This window comes from Macrobrachium rosenbergii, chromosome 37 (genome assembly GCF_040412425.1).
Source record: "Macrobrachium rosenbergii isolate ZJJX-2024 chromosome 37, ASM4041242v1, whole genome shotgun sequence".
Lineage (NCBI taxonomy): Eukaryota > Metazoa > Arthropoda > Malacostraca > Decapoda > Palaemonidae > Macrobrachium > Macrobrachium rosenbergii.
The window spans coordinates 17071537-17094036 of record NC_089777.1 but is presented as its reverse complement, the minus strand read 5'-3'; the positions used below and the strand labels follow the sequence as shown (position 1 = coordinate 17094036).

Sequence of the window (22500 nt, the reverse complement as noted above, 5' to 3'; positions counted from 1 at the left end):
GATACCCCTGTGAATCAGCTGTTTCCGTAATAACATTCATTGTTCCATTCTCCAGTTTTTCAATTTTCCTCATTACCGTACCTTACATTTATTGACAGCTTTCAACTTTTACTATTTGCTCCACTTTTTCTTCATTATCAGTGATCAGTACTAAGCTGTATGCAGATTTCGAGCATTCCACATTCCGCGGGTTCGCTTGGAGGGGGTCGGGGTGCGGGGAGGGGGAGGGGGGTTAGCGCCCTCAGTGCACCTCACACGTTGCACTGTAGGCATTACTTAAGGTTCTTTGCAGCGTCCCTTCGTCTCCTACCTGCAACCCATTTCATTCCCTTTCCTGTACCCCCTTTCAAATCCTCTTTTTTCCATCTTGCTTTCCACCCTCTGCTAACAGTTGTTCCATAGTGCAACCGCGAGGCTATCCTTCTTTTATACATTGAAAACAGTTTTACTCTGAATTTCCCTTTAAGCGTTGAATGACCTTTGGCCTAAATTTTATAACCCTTAACATAACCGCTGACGGTACATTTTCTCATCACAGCAAAAATTAACGATTAATTTTCGGAGTCAAATGTTAAGTTATGGGAATTTATTTCTTCAAGATGATAAATTGTATTTAAGGAGTAACAAACTTTTCGAGTGCTTTGCTCGAGAGAGTATTCTCAGTGTCGGGATAATGGCCATTGTTTCAGGGGTAACGTAGACTCAAAGTGCCTTGCTTTGTCATTGCATTAAACTGAAGGAAGGCACTTGGAGTCTGTGTGTCGTGGTAGAGGTGTAGACTATGCTGGTTCGACCGTTTGCCTTCGATCGTTAATTGCGAGGCTTGGTGTCAGAGGTGTTTGGCAGTAGATGGGGAAGTTAATTTTCTGATTGGTGCGCCATTTGCTAATCTCTTCGTAATGACTTCCACAGTCTTCTCCTCGTTATGGCTTTGGTCACAACAAAACCCTTGAAAAGCAAGTTGATTGATTATGCCCATTAAAACTGGCGTTACAGCAACTAGGTTATTGACGCCGTAATAAATTTAAATAGAAAATAATAATAAATGAGCTGAAAAAAAACTTGATATAAAAATATCTAAAAATATATATGTATATATTTGGTATAGGCTAATTCATGATGTGTATCTCACCAGTTGATGCAGTGAGTGACAGCTCTGCTGATAATGAATAGAAGGTAGAGATATATATTCATAGATATTGAGGTAGATGGATAGATAGATAGATAGATAGATAGATAGATAGATAGATAGATAGATGGATGGATAGTTCTATTTTCAGTCCACAAGGTTGGGTGCGACGTCAGGTGCTTGTTTAATGGAAATTATGCATTTCATTATGGCGTGGGTTGTGTGGGCACATGAAGGTTCAAACACGTGGACACAGATGCACAAGTCCTATCAATGAGTTAGGCGGATAATATGAGAATGAAGTTAAATATGTTGTCAGTTCCGATATACAGGTGATGGTGAAATCAGCCTTGAAACGCACAAAAATTGTGGGGTCAGTTAAAGGGCAAAATCACTAAATGATAATGTAATCCCCATCAGTTGGAGTGGTCTGCCGTCACTAATGATGAACTGATAACCGCTATTTGCTCTCAGGACACGTGTAAACGAGACAAAAATCCTGTGTTTTTGCCTTTTTAGTGTCTGTTTAAGAACTCTTAATTTCCAACTTACGATGGACAGCCACAAAGGAAACGATTGCGGAGAAATGTTTAGATCAGTGACAGATGGCTCCGCGTCATCGTCTTTTTATTTTTTCTAATTTAGAATTTCAAAGGTATTCTCTTTAAATAAAAAAGAGATTTACCAATAATTTTCTCTTTATTCTGTAACGGCTGTCATTACGAGGAAAAGCTTGTAGAATTCAGTTACTAGCACAAATGATTGAACTTGACTCTTATATCTGTAAAAGACAAGTATTTATTGACGCTTAAATCTACACAAATAAAGGCATTCAAGATTTTTTCCTCCCCCGTAATTCCCTCCTAATACGTCAGTGCATATCTCTCATGAGGTAATTGATTAATAAATGTGGAAAATGTTTAGTTTATTTAACATTTGCCTTAATTTATTCACGGCAGATGCTCTAACAAGATAGGAAATGGCAACATCTAGATTTCAAGAGAGAGAGAGAGAGAGAGAGAGAGAGAGAGAGAGAGAGAGAGAGAGAGAGATAATGAATATGCGCAGACACAGTGACCTTCATATAAAAATCTGATCTAAGTATATTACAATAGTAATAATGAAATTCTCTTTTCATTTTCAGAGCTCTACACTGCCTCGGTTTGGTGAGTAGTAACTCATTATTATTGTTTAATTTTTTATGAATAATGTTTTTAATTGACGATTTTTTTGTCCTTTTTTATTCGTTGGGACTGGCTTTTTGTTTTGACAGTTATTGCAATTATTTTATGAAATATTTTGTTGGATTTTAATTTCATGTATATTTTTTATTGGTTATTGCATTTTCATGTATTTTTTTATTTCGAAATATTATTGTTCTGAAGTCTTCTGTGGTTGAAGTAAAAATTTTGCGTTCTAATCTGTATACATATCTCTATTATTGGAGGGTGTCTTGTAAACAAACCTACGACCGGAAAGGCTAAAAAAGTAATCTCGCTTTGGAACGATACCTAGAATTGTTAGGTAATACATGTCGAATCTGTGGGCGCAGGCGTAACGTTTGCATGGCTGAGATTCTTTCCCTTGTTGTTTCCATTATTATAGACTATTTTCTCTTTGCCATTACAATCTGTGAGACATATCGTCTGATGAAAGCGTGAATCAAACTAGGATTTGTTACACATAAAAAATACAAATATTTTTCACTGGAAATGGAATAATAGAAGTTCTTCTCTATGGTCTCACAGTAACTTGGTTACAATACGAGTCTTGTTGACAGAACTTGTAACCCGCATGCCTACTTTCTACAGAGCATTTTAATAAGGAGCGAGATAATTTTTTTCTCCATATTATGTGGCACATATAAGATTAATGATGTTCTGATTTCAAAACTGAAATCGTTACTTCACTTATGTGCCACAATAATATACTGTAAGACACGTTGACAGCGAAAACATTATCTGCTGCCAGCAAGACATTTATCTGACTAGTAGAAAATTATGGGTAAATAAATTTCATTATGCAATGTTTACTTGTGAAATGTTATTCCACTGTCTCCTAAAGAATTCCTGTGGCCATTTCTGCAATTATAAACTGCGCAACCTACCATTATGAAGAGATAAAAAAAAATCGCAGGACACACTTAAGTGTGTATTTAACATCCGCAGTCCACGGGTTTTCGAAGATGGCCGCAAGGCTCTGCAGCGCCGCCCTGTTGGCAGCACACCGAACTACGGCGTTCTGGTGTGCAGATAACATCTCCAGGCATTATTGGCCCTCTGTGTCTCCAATAAAAAGATGGAATTGGTCAGTTTTTGCCACCGAAAAAAAAAAAAAAATAGGGTGGTCTCAGAGGAAGTCCTGGAGAATCAGACTACCCATGTGCTTTTTGTGGCCTTTCCAAGGCTTCAGTAAATTATGTGGCCTTGAGAACTATGCATGAAGAGATGAAGAACGGTTATGATAAATTTATAAACTGGAGCAGATAATATGATTGCAATCAAATACAAACATAAAGTTAAATGTATTTTTATCGTTAACTAGTTATTCCTGACACAGAAACGTTAGTTGGTATTATCATACAGGTGTACAAACTGAGGTCAGGATAGCCTTTGTCTTGTATGTATGTATGTATATATATATATGTATATATATGTATGTATATATTTAATTATATATATATATATATATATATATATATATATATATATATATATATATATATATATATATATATATATATTATGTTATGTATGTATATAATGCGAGAGCACAGTTGCATTCATTCTCTAGTAATAAGTAAAAAATGCGCCGAAGTTTTTTCGGCGCAGTCGAGTTTTCTGTCCAGCGTATAATGCTGTATGAAACTCTGACCTACGACCGGGTAGCGCTCAGTTGCTTAATGACACAAAAAATCCCTTCTTACTTTAGAAAATCTTTTTCTTTTTTTTCCTAAATGAAAATTATTTTCTAATATAAGAAATAAGAAGAGGGGAAACTCTGGTGAACACAAGCCACCTCAAAATGGGGAGAGTCCAGAGAGAGAGAGAGAGAGAGAGAGAGAGAGAGAGAGAGAGAGAGAGAGAGAGAGAGAGAGAATCTTGGAAAGTTAGAACACATCAGTATTCAATTGTATTTGGTGAGAGTTCTGAAGTAAGATAATGTGCATTGAAATATTTTGCACGTATTGCGGTGTATGTAATGTAAACAAAGTTATATGTGTAGTTATGGCCTTTTGCGAAAGGAAAGCTGCCTACACCTTTTTTTTTTTATTTTTCATCTCGTATTGCACCGTAAGATACATATTCTTTGTGCAGGAAAAATATATTTACAGTATATATATAATATATATATATATATATATATATATATATATATATATATATATATATATATATATATATATACACACACATACACATACACATTATGTATATGTATATAGTATGTATATATGTATATTTATACATACATTCCTATGCGTAAATATATAAATTTATATATATATATATATGTATATACACGTTTTTTTGACATCTACGTGAAAGTATATAAACATCTTTCATAACAAAATAACGTAATATAACAATAGACTATACAAACATGTACACGTTCCATTTAGAATTATACAGAAAGAAAAAGTAAATTAAGCATGTCAGTGGATATTACAACGGTAAAAAAAAAAGAATTTAGGTTTTCCGTGCCCTAACGACTTAAGAAAATATATCGTAGTTGACATTAAAGAATCAACGCAGCACTGCTCTATATGGATTTTGAAAACAAACGAGTAATTGATCTTTAAGTGATGTACTCAAAACATGTATGTTTTATTACCTGCCAGTCAGTCTCCCGGCTAACTAGCCTTGTACCGTTTGGCAGCATCAAATCAATAATAACAGACAACTTCCAGGCTTGAATCTATTTCTTTATGAAGAGTTATTTACTATTATTATTATTATTATTATTATTATTATTATTATTATTATTAGCCTTGTACCGTTTGGCAGCATCAAATCAATAATAACAGACAACTTTCAGGCTTGAATCTATTTCTTTATGAAGAATTATTTACTATTATTATTATTATTATTATTATTATTATTATTATTATTATTATTGTGTAATAAATATTTACAAGTATATAGTAAACTGTATTACTATGTTTATTTTACATAGTAATATAGTTTACTGTATAATTGTGAATTTTGATTACGCAGATTGTTTTTCACGAGATTGCGAATTTCTTAGCATTATTATTATTATATTATTATTGGAGAAACAAATCCACAGTTACGTATGGGTAGAGATATTTAAAGATAAATTTCTGTAGAGCTGTTATTGTTATTATTATTATTATTTGTGTAATAAAAATCCACAAGCATATAGTAAACTGTATTACTATGTTTATTTTACACAGTAATATAGTTTACTATTATAATTGTGGATTTTGATTACACATTGGTTTTCACGAGATTGCGAATTTCTTAGCATTATTATTATTATTATTGTTATTATTATTATTATTATTATTATTATTATTATTATTATTATTATTATTATTATTATTATTATTATTATTGGAGAAACAAATCCACAGTTATGTATGGGTACAGATATTTGAAAATAAATTTCTGTAGAGCTGTGAATTTGTTTCTCCATTTAAGGCTCATGCTTCTCTGAGTATTATTATTATTATTATTATTATTATTATTATTATTATTATTATTATTATTATTATTATTATTATTATTATTATTATTATTATTCAGAGGATGGACCTTATTCGTAATGGCAAATACAGAAAGAAGAGATCACTTATTAAAAAAAATAAAGAAATATGGGAACGAGGATTACATTTTTATTCGTTACAGGCCATATTTCGTTAATAACCTTGTACGTTATAACGAAGCCTAGTGTATATCGTTAAAAACAAATTGCTTTAGTATCAGTGCACGTGTAACCATGTGGGTGTAGCACAGGTGCCCTTAAAAAAACGCGTAGGTGGTACGGCATATGTTAGACAAAAACTCCCTGAAGTTAACTGCCTCACGTGACGTCGTCATGTGCGTTTCCTGGACTGTAGGTGGTTTAATTTGCGAACTGCTATGCTGTGATTTAGACACATTTATCATATGATTTTTTTTTTTTTATTTCGCTCAGTTTTCAACAGAACCGGACGCAATAAAACGCTTTTATCGACCTGACTAATCTGTTGACTTTAGAATTACTGCGTTGTGATACCATGTTTCCCCGATTTTATTGTTTAAAAAAAAACTCATTTATTTAATAAAAATGAAGTGGAATAACAGAGGGCTGATTGTATATATTGCATGTTCATTTATCTCTGATGAATTATTGTCTGTAGTTTGTATTAACTGACTGATTTCAGTTACCCGTACATTAATGTGCAAATACAGAGTTTACAATAGTAGTCGAACGTTAATTATACGGATATCACCTAATCGGATAATTACAGATAATTTTCGCAAGGAATATTGGCAAATAATTCCTTCTGAATGCTGGGAATAAGATACATGCATATTAAACAATGTTTTGTGTTAGGAATCCATCCAGAGCTACATTTAACATTTTGCTGGGATGTTGCCAAAGAATTACTTCTGAATGCTGAAAATAAGATAAATGCATCACAAAGAATGTTGTGTTAGGAATGCATTCATAGCTGCATTTAACATTATATTGAAGAAAGAATGAAAAGGAATGTTGGCAAAAAATTCCTTCTGAATGCTGGAAATGAGATACATGCATAATAAAGAATGTTGTGTAAGGAATCCATTCATAGCTGCATTTAACATTATATTAAGGAAAGAGTGAAAAGGGATGTTGGCAAAGAATTACTTCTGAATGCTGGAAATAAGATACATGCATATTAAAGAATGTTGTGTTAGGAATCCATTCGTAGCTACATTTAACATTATATTGAAGAAAGAATGAAAAGGAATGTTAGTAAAGAATTACTTTTGAATGCTAGAAATAAGATACTTGCATATTAAAGAATGTCGTGTTAGGAATCCATTCGTAGCTACATTTAACATTATATTAAAGAAAGAATGAAAAGGAAAGTAAAGAATTACTTTTGAATTATACTTGCATATTAAAGAATAAAGAATCCAAGAATGCTACATTTAACATTATATTAAAGAAAGAATGAAAAGGAATGTTGACAAAGAATTCCTTCTGAATGCTAGGAAAAAAAGATGCGTACATATTAAAGAATGTGGTCTTAGGAATCCATATATAACTGCATTTAACATTATATTGAAGAAAGAGTGAAAAGGAATTTTGACAAGGAATTCCTTCTGAATGCTAGAAATAAGATACATGCATATTAAAGAATGCTACATTTAACATTATATTGAAGAAAGAATGAAAAGCAAAGAATTACCTGAATGCTGAAAATAAGATAAATGCATAATAAAGAATGTTTTAACATTTATCATTTAACATTATCTTGAAGAAAGAATGAAAAGGAATGTTGGCAAAGAATTCCTTCTGAATGCTGGAAATAAGAAAATATTAAAGGATGTTGTGTTAGGCGTTTAACATTATATTAAAGAAAAGAATGTTGCAAAGAATTACTTCTGAATGCTGAAATAAGATACATCATATTAAAGGATGTTGTGTTAGGAATCCATTCATAGCTACATTTAATATTATATTTAAGGGATTTTATTGAAGATAAAGAATAAGGAATCCATACATAGCTACATTTAACATTTTATTGAAGAAAGAATGAAAAGGAATGTTGGAAGAGACTTATTTCTGAATGCTGGGAATGAGATACGTGCGTATTAAAGCATGTCGTGTTAGGAACACACACAGCTGTATTGAACGTTATATATAAGAATGAAAATGATTTCGGTTTTACGAATAAAAACAGTGTCTTGTTATATAAACGCTGCTTTTGCAGCCGTGGGTGAACTAATTAGATGACGAGAAATATATGTTCATTGGGAGTATCGGGGGTTGAGTGATTTGTAATCGATTGCCTGGTCCTTGTAAAGGAATTATAACGTTGCAATATAATTAGAGCTCTGGTTAATGCATTGCCAATTGCCCATGAAATATATACGTATTTTAGTATTTCAGTGTAGTAATGGATCGAATAAGTTTATTTATTGACATATTGGATTTGGTCTGCACTAAGTCTGCAAAAAAAAAAAAAAAAAAATAAATAAATAAAAATAAGCTTTCGTTAGAAGTTCAGTGATGGATAGTTAAAACTTTAAAATTTTGTTTTGCATGCATACACAAGTTTTATATACATATATAAACACATATATATATATATGTATGTATGTATGTATGTATGTATCTATATATATACTGTATATATATATGTATACACAACTACACACACACACACATTATTATATATATATATATATATATATATATATATATATATATATATATATATATATATATATATAGAGAGAGAGAGAGAGAGAGAGAGAGAGAGAGAGAGAGAGAGAGAGAGAGAGAGAGAGAGGTTATATGTTTCTGTATTGTGGACGCACTGTTAAATTAGCTGTTACATCAAATGACTAGAAGGTATATACAGTACTATATCTTTTGAGGATTCTGAAGAAAGTTCGAAATACTTCCAAGTTGCGCTTATATTACCAACTGTACCCAGGGATTAAATACAATATCAATGTTTTACCCGAAGAATTATATGCATATGTTACCAAAAATTAAATTACAATGTATATTCGTAATAACCTGTTTATTGAGAAGAATGAAATTATAGGTTATATTAGTTTAATGATAAGCCAAGTGAACATTTCACTGTTTGTGTGCATTTATTTTGCTTTGTTTTGCGCTTTACTGAAAAGAAACTCTTATTCAACAGTTGTTCAGTATTTCGCTCCCCCCCCCCCCGAAAATGATCGTGGGCTTTATCGTGCTGTTAAAGTCTTGATTTATTGATTTTACAGTGAAAACTAAGTTTAAAGAAAATTTGATATATATACAGTATATATATACAGTATATATATATATATATATATATATATATATATATATATATATATGTATATATTATATATAAATGTAGATATGAATACATATATATAAGATATATGAAATATAAACATATATATATATATATATATCAATATGATATATAATATATATATATATATATATATATATATATATATATATATATATATATATATATAATATATATATATACACTATATATATATAAATGTGTATATAATGTAAATACACATATATATATATATAAAATATAAACACACACATATATATATGTATTTATAAATATAAATATATATACATATATAATATACTGTATACACACACGCACACACACACACACATATATCATTTGCATAAATATACATCTTCAGAACTTAAAAAAATAAAAAATTATGGTTCTGAACAGTTTATTTATTATTCTAGAGGATTTGTGTCCTCTTAATGAAAGGCGTCATTTCACTTTCATTCCCGGACACCCCACGAGCATTGTTGGTATCCGACACTGAGAGAGAGAGAGAGAGAGAGAGAGAGAGAGAGAGAGAGAGAGAGAGAGAATCTCAAGGATCAAGGCCTCATCATCTGGTCATTTATGATGATTACGTAATTAGTATTCATAATTATGTGTATCCTTTTTTTTTAAGTAAAGTCATCAAAAGTTGAAGAGGAACAATTTAAGACAGAGCCCCTTAACAATTAATAATCCCGTTTTCTTTGAATGTTGAATATATGGTACATAGAAAACTTGATTTTCATTGAGAAACTACACTATTGCTATTCCTACAAAATGAAGTTTAAAACCTAATTGAAATTGACAAAGGAATGTCTGCTTTATGTAGTTGGTAATTGTGATGATTTTAGTATACGAGTAACATTTATTAATTCCACGTATTTTAATAGCTACAGTGAACTCAGGACTCCTCTGCATCTTTAGTATATAATTCATGTTATGCGTTTAAAATCGATATCAACCCCGCCACCACCATGATCGCCGATTGATAAGTTTTGTATATGGCTAAGTTCGAAACTTGAATTCGACAGCACATGCATAACAGATTTGATATCAATTTAATACCTCTCTTGATTGCTCAATGGTCAAAAGTCAATGGAGACCGCTGTTTCAGTACTACGGATACAGAAGTGCTTAGGTTCCGAGTCAGAAATTTATTCCGTGAAACACGTGTTCATTTCAGTATTCACACACACGCACACACTCACTATATATATATATATATATATATATATATATATATATATATATGAAATTTTTATCGAACCGTGATTCATATATTATGAAGCTACAAATGTCGCTTAATATCAATTATACTTCGGGAGTATCCCCGATGGGAATTATCGCCGAAGGGAATTTTTAAAGTGATAAATGGAACGGAACCGCGGGGCAAGAGATGTGGCTCAGTGGAGTCGCTGGAAGTTACCGTGTCGAGGATCGAGGCCCGGCGGTTCTGATCCATTTATCATTCAGAAAAATCCCTTCGATGAAAAATAGTAGCGTGAATTATAAGCTTCATGAATTATATATATATATATATATATATATATATATATATATATATATATATATATATATATATATATATATGTGTGTGTGTGTGTGTGTGTGTGTGTGTGTGTGTGTGTAGAATCTACTGGTCATATTACTAGATACTTATGCAATTGTATAGCCACAAAATCCTTGTAATATCGAATTCTTCACACTTTTTGGATACGCTTATAACTACAAAGCCTGAGACCCAAATGCAAGAAATGTGATGTAATTCTTATGTCCGGCAGCGGGAAGCAAACCCGCATCCCGAGTAATCAGAACGAGGTCACGTTGCCGACCTGTATCAAATATGTATGAGCAGTTTACACCTTTATTCTTGTCAGTGCTTAGATGGAGGACCATTCTATTGTTTTATGACGAAGTCTTAAAGGCCTGCCTGTATTGACATTGGGCCACAAGGAGGCTTGAAAAACGTTTAACTATCGTAATAAAACCTGAAAACAGGTGCGAAAAGGCACAATTACTGTAAATCAAAATATGCAGATTTAATCGTTGTGGTCCATCATATTTTAATGCAGGAAACAAATAATTCTCTAAATTATTATTATTATTATTATTATTATTATTATTATTATTATTATTATTATTATTATTATTATTATTATTATTATTATTCAGAAGATGAACCCCAGTTCATATGGAACAAGCCCTGGGCCATTGACTTGAAATTCAAGCTTCCAAACAATATTACAGTGTTCATTTGAAAGGAGTAACAGAAGGTATTAGAAAACACAGAAAGAATGGATCAGTTGTTAGAAAAGAAAAAAAATTAACACAGTAATAGACAAAGAGATCAAAATGAAAGTAAACTATGAAATATACAAGTGGAAAGATAAAAAGAGTGAAACAAAAGCCAATAAAATCATCCAGCCTCTTCCCATTATCAGATCATCGGCTTATCCCCGCCGACTGAAAGATGCTTTGTAAAGATGCTTATCCCGAGCATCATCGAACGTTTCTGCAGCGTGTACTGTAAATAAATGTTGGTTTATGTGGCTGTCTGAAGTGCTGACTTTATCTTTATTTGAGAGAGAGAGAGAGAGAGAGAGAGAGAGAGAGAGAGAGAGAGAGAGAGAGAGAGAGAGAGATCAAAGAATCATCGGTTTATGAGGGATATTAGCCTTTGCAACTTTGTGCAATCGTGGCTGTCTCAAGCACGGATAACTTCATCTTGATCTGTTTAATAGAGAGAGAGAGAGAGAGAGAGAGAGAGAGAGAGAGAGAGAGAGAGAGAGAGAGAGAGAGAGCTTAAAGAATCATCGGTTTATGAGGGATAGCTTAGCCTTTGCAACTTTGTGCAATCGTGGCTGTCTCAAGCACGGATAACTTCATCTTGATCTGTTTAAGAGAGAGAGAGAGAGAGAGAGAGAGAGAGAGAGAGAGAGAGAGAGAGAGAGAGAGAGAGAGAGAGAGCCGTCTGTGAAACTTGCAGTAAACCGTAGGTGTCTAGTGTTAGCGACAAGGGGTTTTTAATGAGGGTTGATACGCATGTCTGAGGTATCTTTGGTATGTCTTGACAAATGGGAAAGTTTAGTCATTCGCGTTTCTCTTTGTTTTATGTGTGTGTATATATATATACATGATTTTTAGTATATATAAATATATATATATATTATATATATATATATATATATATATATTATATATATGTTATATATACTGTATATATTTGTATATATATACACAAACATGTACACATACACAGTGTGTGTTTATATATGTATATATATATATATATATCATACATACATATACATACACACATACATACATACACAGTGTATGTGTTTACGCATGCATATTCAGTGAGGAACTTACTCCATGCATGTCAATTTTTGTGACATACCTTTGTATCAGAGGTTGAAATATGAATTCATTTTGTATCAGAGGTTGAAATATGAATTCATTTTAAGGCAGATATATTTCCTGCTGTGCAGCGCATCGATTTTTTCTATAGAATCGCTCATCTTTGGACTTAGAACTGACAGGAAATGACGTCAGCAGACAACCGATTGACGAGGACAGAATGAAGAATGATTGTGTTTCGTGAATAACTCTCCGTAAAAGATTTATGTAGGCCATCAGTCATTTATGTGTCCTTTAGTAAGAAGAATTTGTCGTATCAGGTTTTATTTTTAATTTGAGTGTGTTCTCTGGTAAGTAAAGAAGTCTCATACGTTGTACGTGATTGATATATTTTGCGATACGTCCTGCTGTTGTAAATTTGACTCTTATGTTTGTGTTATCAGTGTCAATATTATTTAGAGTTGCAGTTGCTTACAATGAGTTGCTTACTGTTTACTAACTAGTGAAGCATACCTTAAATATTTTCTCTTATTTTGTATTATACGGAAGTTTTGTTTTTACATCGTATTGCATATGAGAAATAAAATTTTATTAATGTGGTTGATAGCTTATGAATCGACGTGAAAGAATATATAGTCACCATGTTACGATTGAATTCGAATTATTATGAATATAATTCTTTTTCAAATAAATGCACTGTCCAGCCAAATACAGTTTGCACATTTGAACCGTGATTTTATTATTATTCCTGACTCGGGTGCAGGACTGATTAATGCAGGTGCTTCCATTTACTTGACTTTGGATGCCAGTGGGTCGCTCACCTGATTGACAAACGTGGGATAACAAGGGGAAATCTTTGGTATGTAGGATGAAACAACGAGGGAAGCCTTTTGTGTGTGAGATGAAACAACAAGGGGAAACCTTTTGTACTTGGGATAAACCAACCAGGGAAACCTATTTGTGGATGAGATGAAACAGCAAGCGGAAGCCTTTTGTGTTTAGGATGAAACAAGGAAACCTGTATTTGACGATGAAACAACAAGGGAAAACGTTTGCATTTGGGATGAAACAACAGTGGAAACCTTTTGTACATAGGATGAAAAACAATGGAATCCTTTTGTATTTAGGATGTAACAACACGGGAAACTTTGGTATTTAGGATAGAACAACAAGGGAAACCTTTTGTACTGAGGATGAAACAACAAGTGAACCCTTTTGTATTTGGCATGAAACAACAAGGGAAACCTTTTGTATTTAGGATGAAACAACAAGGGAAAAGCTAGACTGTCATCCTATTGGGCTGTCAGTCCAAGTGAGCAATCACAGAATTGATTTTCCAAGCTGATTTTACAAATTGCTTTGTATTTATAGAGCTTCAGTCGTTTCCCTCCTGAATTACTAAAAAAAAAAAAAAAAGGAATGACGTAAATAGTGTAATTTAAAAGGTAATCGTAGACGAAATTTTTGTTGTTATTTTCACAGAGGTTTAACTTCACCCTTGAGAGTGTTGTTCACTTATCATGGTTGGGGTCAGGGAGTAAGTTTTTTATCGGCGGACACAGATAATAATAATAATAATAATAATAATAATAATAATAATAATAATAATAATGATTTATTATTATTATTTATTATTATTATTATTATTATTATTAGTAATAATATTTTTAATAATAATAATAATAAAATAAATATTAGTAATATAATAATAATAATAATAATAATAATAATAATAATAATAATAATAATAATAATAATAATATTATTATTATTATTATTATTATTATTATTATTATTATTATTATTATTATTATTATTATTATTATTATTATTATTAGGTACTCATCATGATCATCATTAAAGCAGCTACATTAATTTAACCGTGTTTCTTCACTAACATCGAGTAACCATTATTATATTCAATTACTTTATAAAACTTAAAACTTTCGTGTAACTCTCATTATTTTCCATTTCACCACAAAATGCCAAAAACCTCCTTTAACCACTTTCTTCTCTTATCCCAATCATTACCCACCAAAACCAATAGTCGTGGTAGTATTTGCCACCAACAGGGCCACATCCACTATTTACAAACACCACCAATAATGCCTCGATCCAGCCTGCGGGCAATTTGCAATTCCGGTGCACGAAAGACGCTGCCGTCGGGAATGCGTTGCATATTCATCAGTATCTTGGCTTGCCGTCTTTCGCCCTCTTCTCTCTGCCCGTCACATCCACCTGCGAAATGAAAAGATTAATTAGCTCGTCTGTTTATATCGTGAAAGGCAGGATTAGGGGATAATGCGGAGTTTCATACTCTCTCTCTCTCTCTCTCTCTCTCTCTCTCTCTCTCTCTCTCTCTCTCTCTCTCTCTCTCTCTCTCTAAAGATACCACTTTGATGTAGAAGGCACGCGATTTTTAATGAGAGAGAGAGATCTCTCTCTCTCTCTCATTAAAAATCGCGTGCTTTCTACATCAAAGTGGTATCTTTCTCTCTCACACATTAAAAATCGGATGCTCTCTCTCTCTCTCTCTCTCTCTCTCTCTCTCTCTCTCTCTCTCTCTCTCTCTCTCTCTCTCTCTCTCTCAAGCATTAAGAATCGGATGCTCTCTGCATCAAAATTGCCTTTCTCTCTCTCTCTCTCTCTCTCTCTCTCTCTCTCTCTCTCTCTCTCTCTCTCTCTCTCTCTCTCTCTCTCTCTCTGAAACATTAAAAATCGGATTCTTTCTGCATCAAAGTTGCATCTCTCTCTCTCTCTCTCTCTCTCTCTCTCCACATAAAAAATCTGTTGCATTCTGCATCAAAGATGCATTTCAAGTCAGCGGACGATCTTAAAATTTACTGGTCTCGACATACGTTTCTTTAACATTTTAAGGTGAGTGATGGCTAGGTAATGAGAGAGAGAGAGAGAGAGAGAGAGAGAGAGAGAGAGAGAGAGAGAGAGAGAGAGAGAGAGAGAGAGAGAGAGAGGAAGAAATTGGCGGGGAGGTGGGGAGAGGTGATCTGGGGGAACAGTATAAATGTCTTCGCTTTTAAAATTCTAGGCCCCTCAGTTGGTGTCAGTCCTCCTTTCAAGGTAGGTGGAAATTCACCTTCACTGTGTCTTTCACCTGTATAGAGTCTTTTGTTAGGAACCATGAAGTTGGGGAAATCATTACAGCGTCGAGGTTGTTGTTAGAATTCAGCTGTTGCTTGAATTCGTTCGCAGTGGATATTAATCCATTTTGGGAATCCTGTTTGCAGATTATAATAAATTGATGATTGGTGAGAGTTCCTCTTGTATCTTCAGACAACTTTATATCTGACTTTATCCCTGAATTATTCGATTGAATTCGTTTGCAGTGGAAATTTAATCCATTATGTGAAATCCTTTTTGCAGACTTGATTAAATAGTTAGGTGAAATTCCTTCTTGTCATTTCAGACTTCTTCCTTATATCTGACTTTATCCCTGAATTATTCGATTGAATTCGTTTGCAGTGGAAATTTAATCCGTTATGAGAATCCTTTTTGCAGGTTTTCGTAGATTTATATATGAAAGTCCCTCTTGTATTTGCAGACTTCTTTATATCTGACTTCATCTCTGAATTATTCGTTTGAATTCGTTTGCAGTGGAAATTTAATCCATTATGAGATTCCTTTTTACAGATTTTCATAAATCGACATATGAAAGTCCCTCGTGTATTTTCAAAAGATTCCTCTTTATCTGACTTCATCCCTGAATTATTCGATCGAATTCATCTTCCCAGAGACGTAAGTTTTTGGATTCAGGATACAGGATTTTAATCAGTAGCATAATCCATTATGGGAAATCTTTTGCAGGTTAAAATAAATTGATATATAGAAGTTTCTCTTGTCTTTACAAACAACTTCTTTATAGCTGACTTCATCTCTGAATTATTCGATCGAATTCATCTTCCCAGGAGGCACGAAGTTTCTGGGTTCAGGATAAAGGATTTTAATCGAAGGATATGGGACGACCGCTGCAAGAACTCCTGAAGGATCCGAGGGTCGTACAGGAAATCGATAGAGATCCTGCACATTTCAGGTAAACAAACCACACACGCAAAGACACTATCCCGTAGGGGGTTAGTGCCATCACTGCACTGTAGGCATTGTGTAAGGTTCTTTGTAGCGTCTCTTTGTCACCTAGCTGCAACCCCTTTCATTCCTATTACTGTACCTCCTTTCTTATTTACTTTCTTCCATCTTACTTTTCACTCTCTCTTAACAAATTTCATAGTGCAGCTGCAAAGGTTTTCCTCCTGTCACACCAATCAGATCTTATTACTCTCAATTTCCCTTTCAGTGCTGAATGACCTCAGTGGTCCCGGTGCTTGGCCTCCGGCCTAAGTTTTATATCCCATTCCATTACAGAGTCCATACAAGTGAAGAAAATTTGAAGACGTGTCATTGGTGCAACAAAAACTCATGATTTTAACCACGATGCTTGAGATTCCGACGCTTTGCCAAAATCGTAACAGAATCCCCTCTCCCCCCCCTCCCTCATTCCAGGTTCCGAAACGGAGCCTCCCTGGTCGTGACCATGCAGGCCTGGCCGCCTCACGCCATGATGTACGAAGAGGACAAGGTGTCCAAAGTCGGCATGGACGGCGTTCCCACCAGATTCCACATTTCTGGTCCGATGCCAAACGTCCTGGAGGAGTTGGCGCGATCTCTCAATTTTACGTGAGTTGATCTGTTCTCGAGGCGTGGATGCCAGGCGGTTTTCGGTTCAGGGTTTTGAGGAGGGAGGCTGGATTGGCCCACCCAGCCTGCACCTCACTGGGCCACTTTGCTGTTAATGTGCTGGGCATTATAATGTGTGTGTGTGTACATGCATACAAATATATATATATATATATGCATACAATATATATATATATATATATATATATATATATGTTTATATATATATATATATATATATATATATATATATATATTTAATATATGTTTATATATATATATATATATATATATATATATATATATATATATATATATATATATATATATATATATTGCTGTTAATGTATATATATAAAATATTTTTGTTTGTGTTTGTGTATAACGAACAGGAAAATAAGACGAAGGTAAACGAGGAAGACGGCTAAGCGTAAAAGAGGGCAGGAAGGAAGAGCGAGAAGAAAGATAAGACGTAAATGTGAGTAAGAAATTAGGGAAGGATTTTACGACGAATAAATATGAGGGAAAAACAGAGATACGGCGTCTGGCAGTGAAAGCGAGGTGTGAGATAAGGAGAATGGGAGAAAATGATGAAGATTGGAAAAGGAGAAGTTTGGGAATTAGAGGGGAAATTATAGCCACTTTTGGGAGGAGAGAGAGAGAGAGAGAGAGAGAGAGAGAGAGAGAGAGAGAGAGAGAGAGAGAGAGAGAGAGAGAGAGAGAGTATTTATATTTTGGGTGGTTTCATTTCTGTCAGGCAAGGATTACCTAGCTGAGGCCCTTCCCGTATATTATTATTATTATTATTATTATTATTATTATTATTATTATTATTATTATTATTATTATTATTATTATTATTCCTGAGTCTAGTTACAGCTGTACAATTGCTTTTTATCTCATACATTTTAAATTTTGCAAATTCCAGTGCCAATCTTTCTCCTGCCACTTTCCATTGTGTCAGGTGAGGCATTTGAATGTCTTCCTGAAAATTAAAGCAATGAGGACCTTTCTTCTATATCAGATCTTGTCAAGTAACTTTTTTCCATAGGTACATGCAGGTCAGGCCACCTGACTGGTTCTGGGGAGACCAGCTACCCAATGGTACCGCTACTGGGATGGTTGGACAAGTAGCTCGCAGAGTAAGCTATTTTCCAACCTTGGTCTTGTATTAAGTGCAATCAAAGAATGCAGCAAGCACTACAGACTGTTTACTGACTAAATTGTTATTTTGTAAACAGAGTTCAGCGGTAGACGGTCTTCCTCATAGCTAAAAATCCTAAGTCTTTATATCAGTTTGAAATAGAAAAAGGATGTGATTGATAATATAAAAACAAAAGGGGAACAGAATAATGAAGAATATTATGTAGTTTTGGTGGAGCTCAGCGTAAATAAGCAGAACCACACGATGGAGCAAACTACATGATTCCAGTCCTATGCAACCATTTACAAATTTTCCTTCACTCAATTCCAGGAGGTTGACATGGCTTTAGGTCCGTTTGCCATAATCTATAGTCGCTTCCAGGCTACAGACATGACCGTTCCTATCTTTTACGACACTCTTGGAATCTTGGCCGCCAGGGGGAGTTCATCCATCAACCCCTGGGGATTTCTGATGCCCATGTCTTCAGGAGTGTGGATGTTGCTAGGGTTGAGCTTGCTCGCAGTCAGCGCCGCCCACTTCGTGCTGGGGATAATCCAGTCTAATGCTACTGGCAGCTGGAGGGACTGGAAGCATGATGTCATCTTCCAGTTCATATACCAGCCACTGAATTCAGGTATGAGCATCCTTTACAACTTGATCTTATCCTGGGTCTTCTGGTAACCTTGTTCAGGATGAGCTTAACATCTGTTCAGAATAAAAATGGGTAAGATATGAGGACGTACTTGCTGCGTACCAAATCTTGTGGCTAGTGAATGATATCTTCTGGCCAAGACTGGCTTACTACAATGTTTGGATTGGTTAGAACCCACTTAATTCTTTGCGATTTACTGTTTTGTATATTAGGTGCCGCATCCAGAATTGTCTCAGGTTACGTACCTAGTATGTGACTTGCTTCTGTCCAAGCTGCACTAAAGAGCATTTTTAATATAGATTTTATTAACCTTTTTGGGGTATGTCGTACCAGCTCTGAACCCAAAAATTACTAAAGACACAAAACACTCAAATAAGGAAGGTTTCCTTGACAAAACACCAAAATCCTGCTGGATGTTTTGACATATATAGCATCTAAAATCCATGGATGGATTACCCTCTGTATGCATAAGAAAGTACAAATTTAAACTCTCTTTAAGGCGTTCTTTAATCTAGATCAGGTTTTTGTTTTTGGCATCTAAAATTTAATCCTTCATATTGGCCCTTGCTATCTGTTTATGTGGTATCACACTTTTATATCTTCGTTTCTTGATAATTTTCAGCGATCAAATTTTACATATATATATATACATATATATATATATATATATATATATATATATATATATATATATATATATATATATATATATATATATATATATATATATATATATATATGTTACAGTCAACATGCGTAATCAGTCATTACGCGTAATGACTGAAATTTCAGTCATCACGCGTAATGCACTTAGGGGACATTTGATCCCCAGGAGCTAGTACTAAACACGGCGAAACAGTGAGTCACCTACACTGTTTCGCCGGGTTTAGTACTAGTCCCTGGGGGTCAAATGTATTTCGCCGTGTTTAGTACTAGCTCCTGGGGGGATCAAATATCCCTACGTGCATTACGCGTGATGACTGAAATTTCAGTCATTACGCGTAATGACTGATTACGCATGTTGACTAGTTTTTTGGCTGATTCACGCTTGACCTTTTTACATCATCAGTTATTAATCCAAACACCCCTAGACATCGAATTACCAATATCCTGGGAATAACTTGCGCCCAAAGGGAATACTATCTGAAAAGTTCGTTGATGCATAATGGATAAAAGTCATTGTCTTCCCTGTATGGAACCGGAAAAACATAGGTTCAAATTCTGGCCAGGGTAGATATTTTAATATGTAATAGCTCCCTTCTGCTGTAAGCTATTCCCAAGATAGTGAGAATTCAATTTAAATTGGTATTTATGCCAAATTTATTCTGAAAATCCTTCCCTGTGGAACTGTCAGTTATAAGACTGCAGGAGAGATGCTCCCAGTGGCAACGCGTCCTTCTGAGCGCTTGGCTGCTTGGGTCAGTCCTGTTTACTTGGAGTTACAGCGGCAATCTCATCTCTCACATGGCCCTGAGGCACATCCCTCGTCCCTATTGAAACGATTCGTGACCTCATCGAGGCTACGCATCTCAAGGTCGTCTTCGAACCGGATACTGCCTTCACTGCTACCATCAGCGTAAGAATATTAGGATGGTTGTTACACAGACAGAAAGTGATGTGGGGAGGAAGGGAGAGTTAAATTAATGCTGGTAAGAGTCTCAAGTCTCACCACTGATATTTTTTTATTGTGACGTTGAGATTAGCAATCTTTCTGTACAATAGAATTGGCTGAGTATGTCTTGATAAAATCTGTATGTATGATAATCTGTAAACTGAATTATAGAGACTGTTTGAGCATAAGTCGAAGTAACCCCTGAAATGTCTTGGGAATTAAATTGTGAAATATATACAAGTCCCACATCTCACTCTTTCACTCTCCGTCTCATTCTCTGATTCATTTTTCTTCAGAGAGTTCAGTTTGGGGACATCAAAGATCTGAACGACCTGCAATACAAAGGGAGATATGTCTACCTCCGGACGGGAAATTTCATGAAATACATAGACCTCATTCGTCACGAGAACCACGTGCAGGTGTTCGACAAGACCACAGGGCTCAAGTTCATGGGACAAGATTTCTCTGAGAGAGGTTCGAGACTCATTATGGACATATTTTACTTCAGCGTTTATTTTTTTTTTTTTTTTTTTTTTTGGGGGGGGGTTACATTGTGGGACTGTTATAGACAAAACAGAAGATTAAACCACACAATATGATGAAATTCAAACATAACCAAATTTCAGATAATGTGCAGCAAGATATCTGAGAGCATTTGAATTTTTATTCAGTCAAGAAATAGATACAGAGCAATTAGAAAATAATTGAATTGTGTGTCAGTTTCAATCTAAGGACTCTTGATTTTACAAAGGGGAAAAACGGCAACTTAGAAGTGAGATAGTAATAAGCAGTTGCTTTACCAGCAAATCCAACTTTCCTGCTCTAATGCAGGTCAGTGCGACTTCTACTGGGCCAGAGAGACGTTCCTTCCTTTCGTGTTTGCGATGCTATGTCAGAAGAACAGTCCACTGACGCCTGCCATTAATGCACGGTAATGGATTCCCGTTTGTTTGTTACCGTTGATTTAACAGCATGTTAGTTAAATTTAACTCCCTTTATTTCCCGTCTTTGGGATATAAGCCTTCATACTAATTTTAGCTGTGCTTAGCTACTCACTTGTTTCTTATTAGCAAACTAATTGAATGTCATCCCTGAACATTCATATACCGACATTGATTTATGGCTTATCACTCAGGTTGATTCCAGAAGTATTTTTGAAGATATTAGGTGTCTTGATTTATTCACAGTGAATTGTGTCTAACTAATCTTTTCTGTCTGACTGGCAGCAAATTGTTCTTTTTATAATTTATCTTGGTTTCACCACAAAACAAGACTGTATAATTGTAAGCCTGTTTGGCATTAATTTGTCAGTAATTAGTCATATGGAGATTTTCTATAATTATAACTATTTGCACTCTCTTACTTAGAGTTACTCCAGTACTTACTAACCAGCTTGTTGGTAAGTCTGACTGTTTTTGTTCTCCTGAAACTTTCTTTTACCTCAATTGTAGACTGCAGTGGATTGTGGAAGCCGGCCTCTACAACCACTGGATTGCAGAAGTCCTTCCAAATGCAACATCTTGTGCTAATCCTCCAACCATGGTCACGGTCAAGGAGCCCCTTAGCCTCAGTAATATTTGGGTAAGGGGGTCATACTTCATGTCTGCGAAGTTGGTCTGGTCAGGTTGGTTTGGGGATAGCAGGTCCTTTGCCAATGTTGATTGTTTTGAGTTAATGTTCTTTCCTTTCCTGTAAGTCATAACGTTTTGGAACTTTGTAATCTGCAAGGTGTTTACCTTCATTTAATAATTACAAACTTATACATCTATTACAACAGTTTTTATTTGTTTTTGGGCACACCATTTTCCAAGGGGGGAGTTTCACAAAGAACTGTGGACGGTATTGTAGGGTATTTGATGTAGATCAGGGTTTTCTAACAGGT

The 22500-nt window shown here is 34.4% G+C and overlaps 1 protein-coding gene across 2 annotated transcripts in view; it reads left to right on the top strand.

Annotated features, from left to right (window-relative positions):
* Positions 1–22500, top strand: part of LOC136825359 (uncharacterized) — an 87252-nt gene that overhangs the window by 34568 nt on the left and 30184 nt on the right. Inside the window, exons 2-4 of one of the 2 annotated variants that reach the window (XM_067081618.1) lie at positions 2274–2295; positions 21450–21549; positions 22070–22199. In XM_067081618.1, the coding sequence (XP_066937719.1) occupies positions 2274–2295; positions 21450–21549; positions 22070–22199 (252 nt within the window). The remainder of the gene's footprint in view (positions 1–2273; positions 2296–21449; positions 21550–22069; positions 22200–22500) is intronic. The other variant, XM_067081616.1, reaches the window with a different exon arrangement.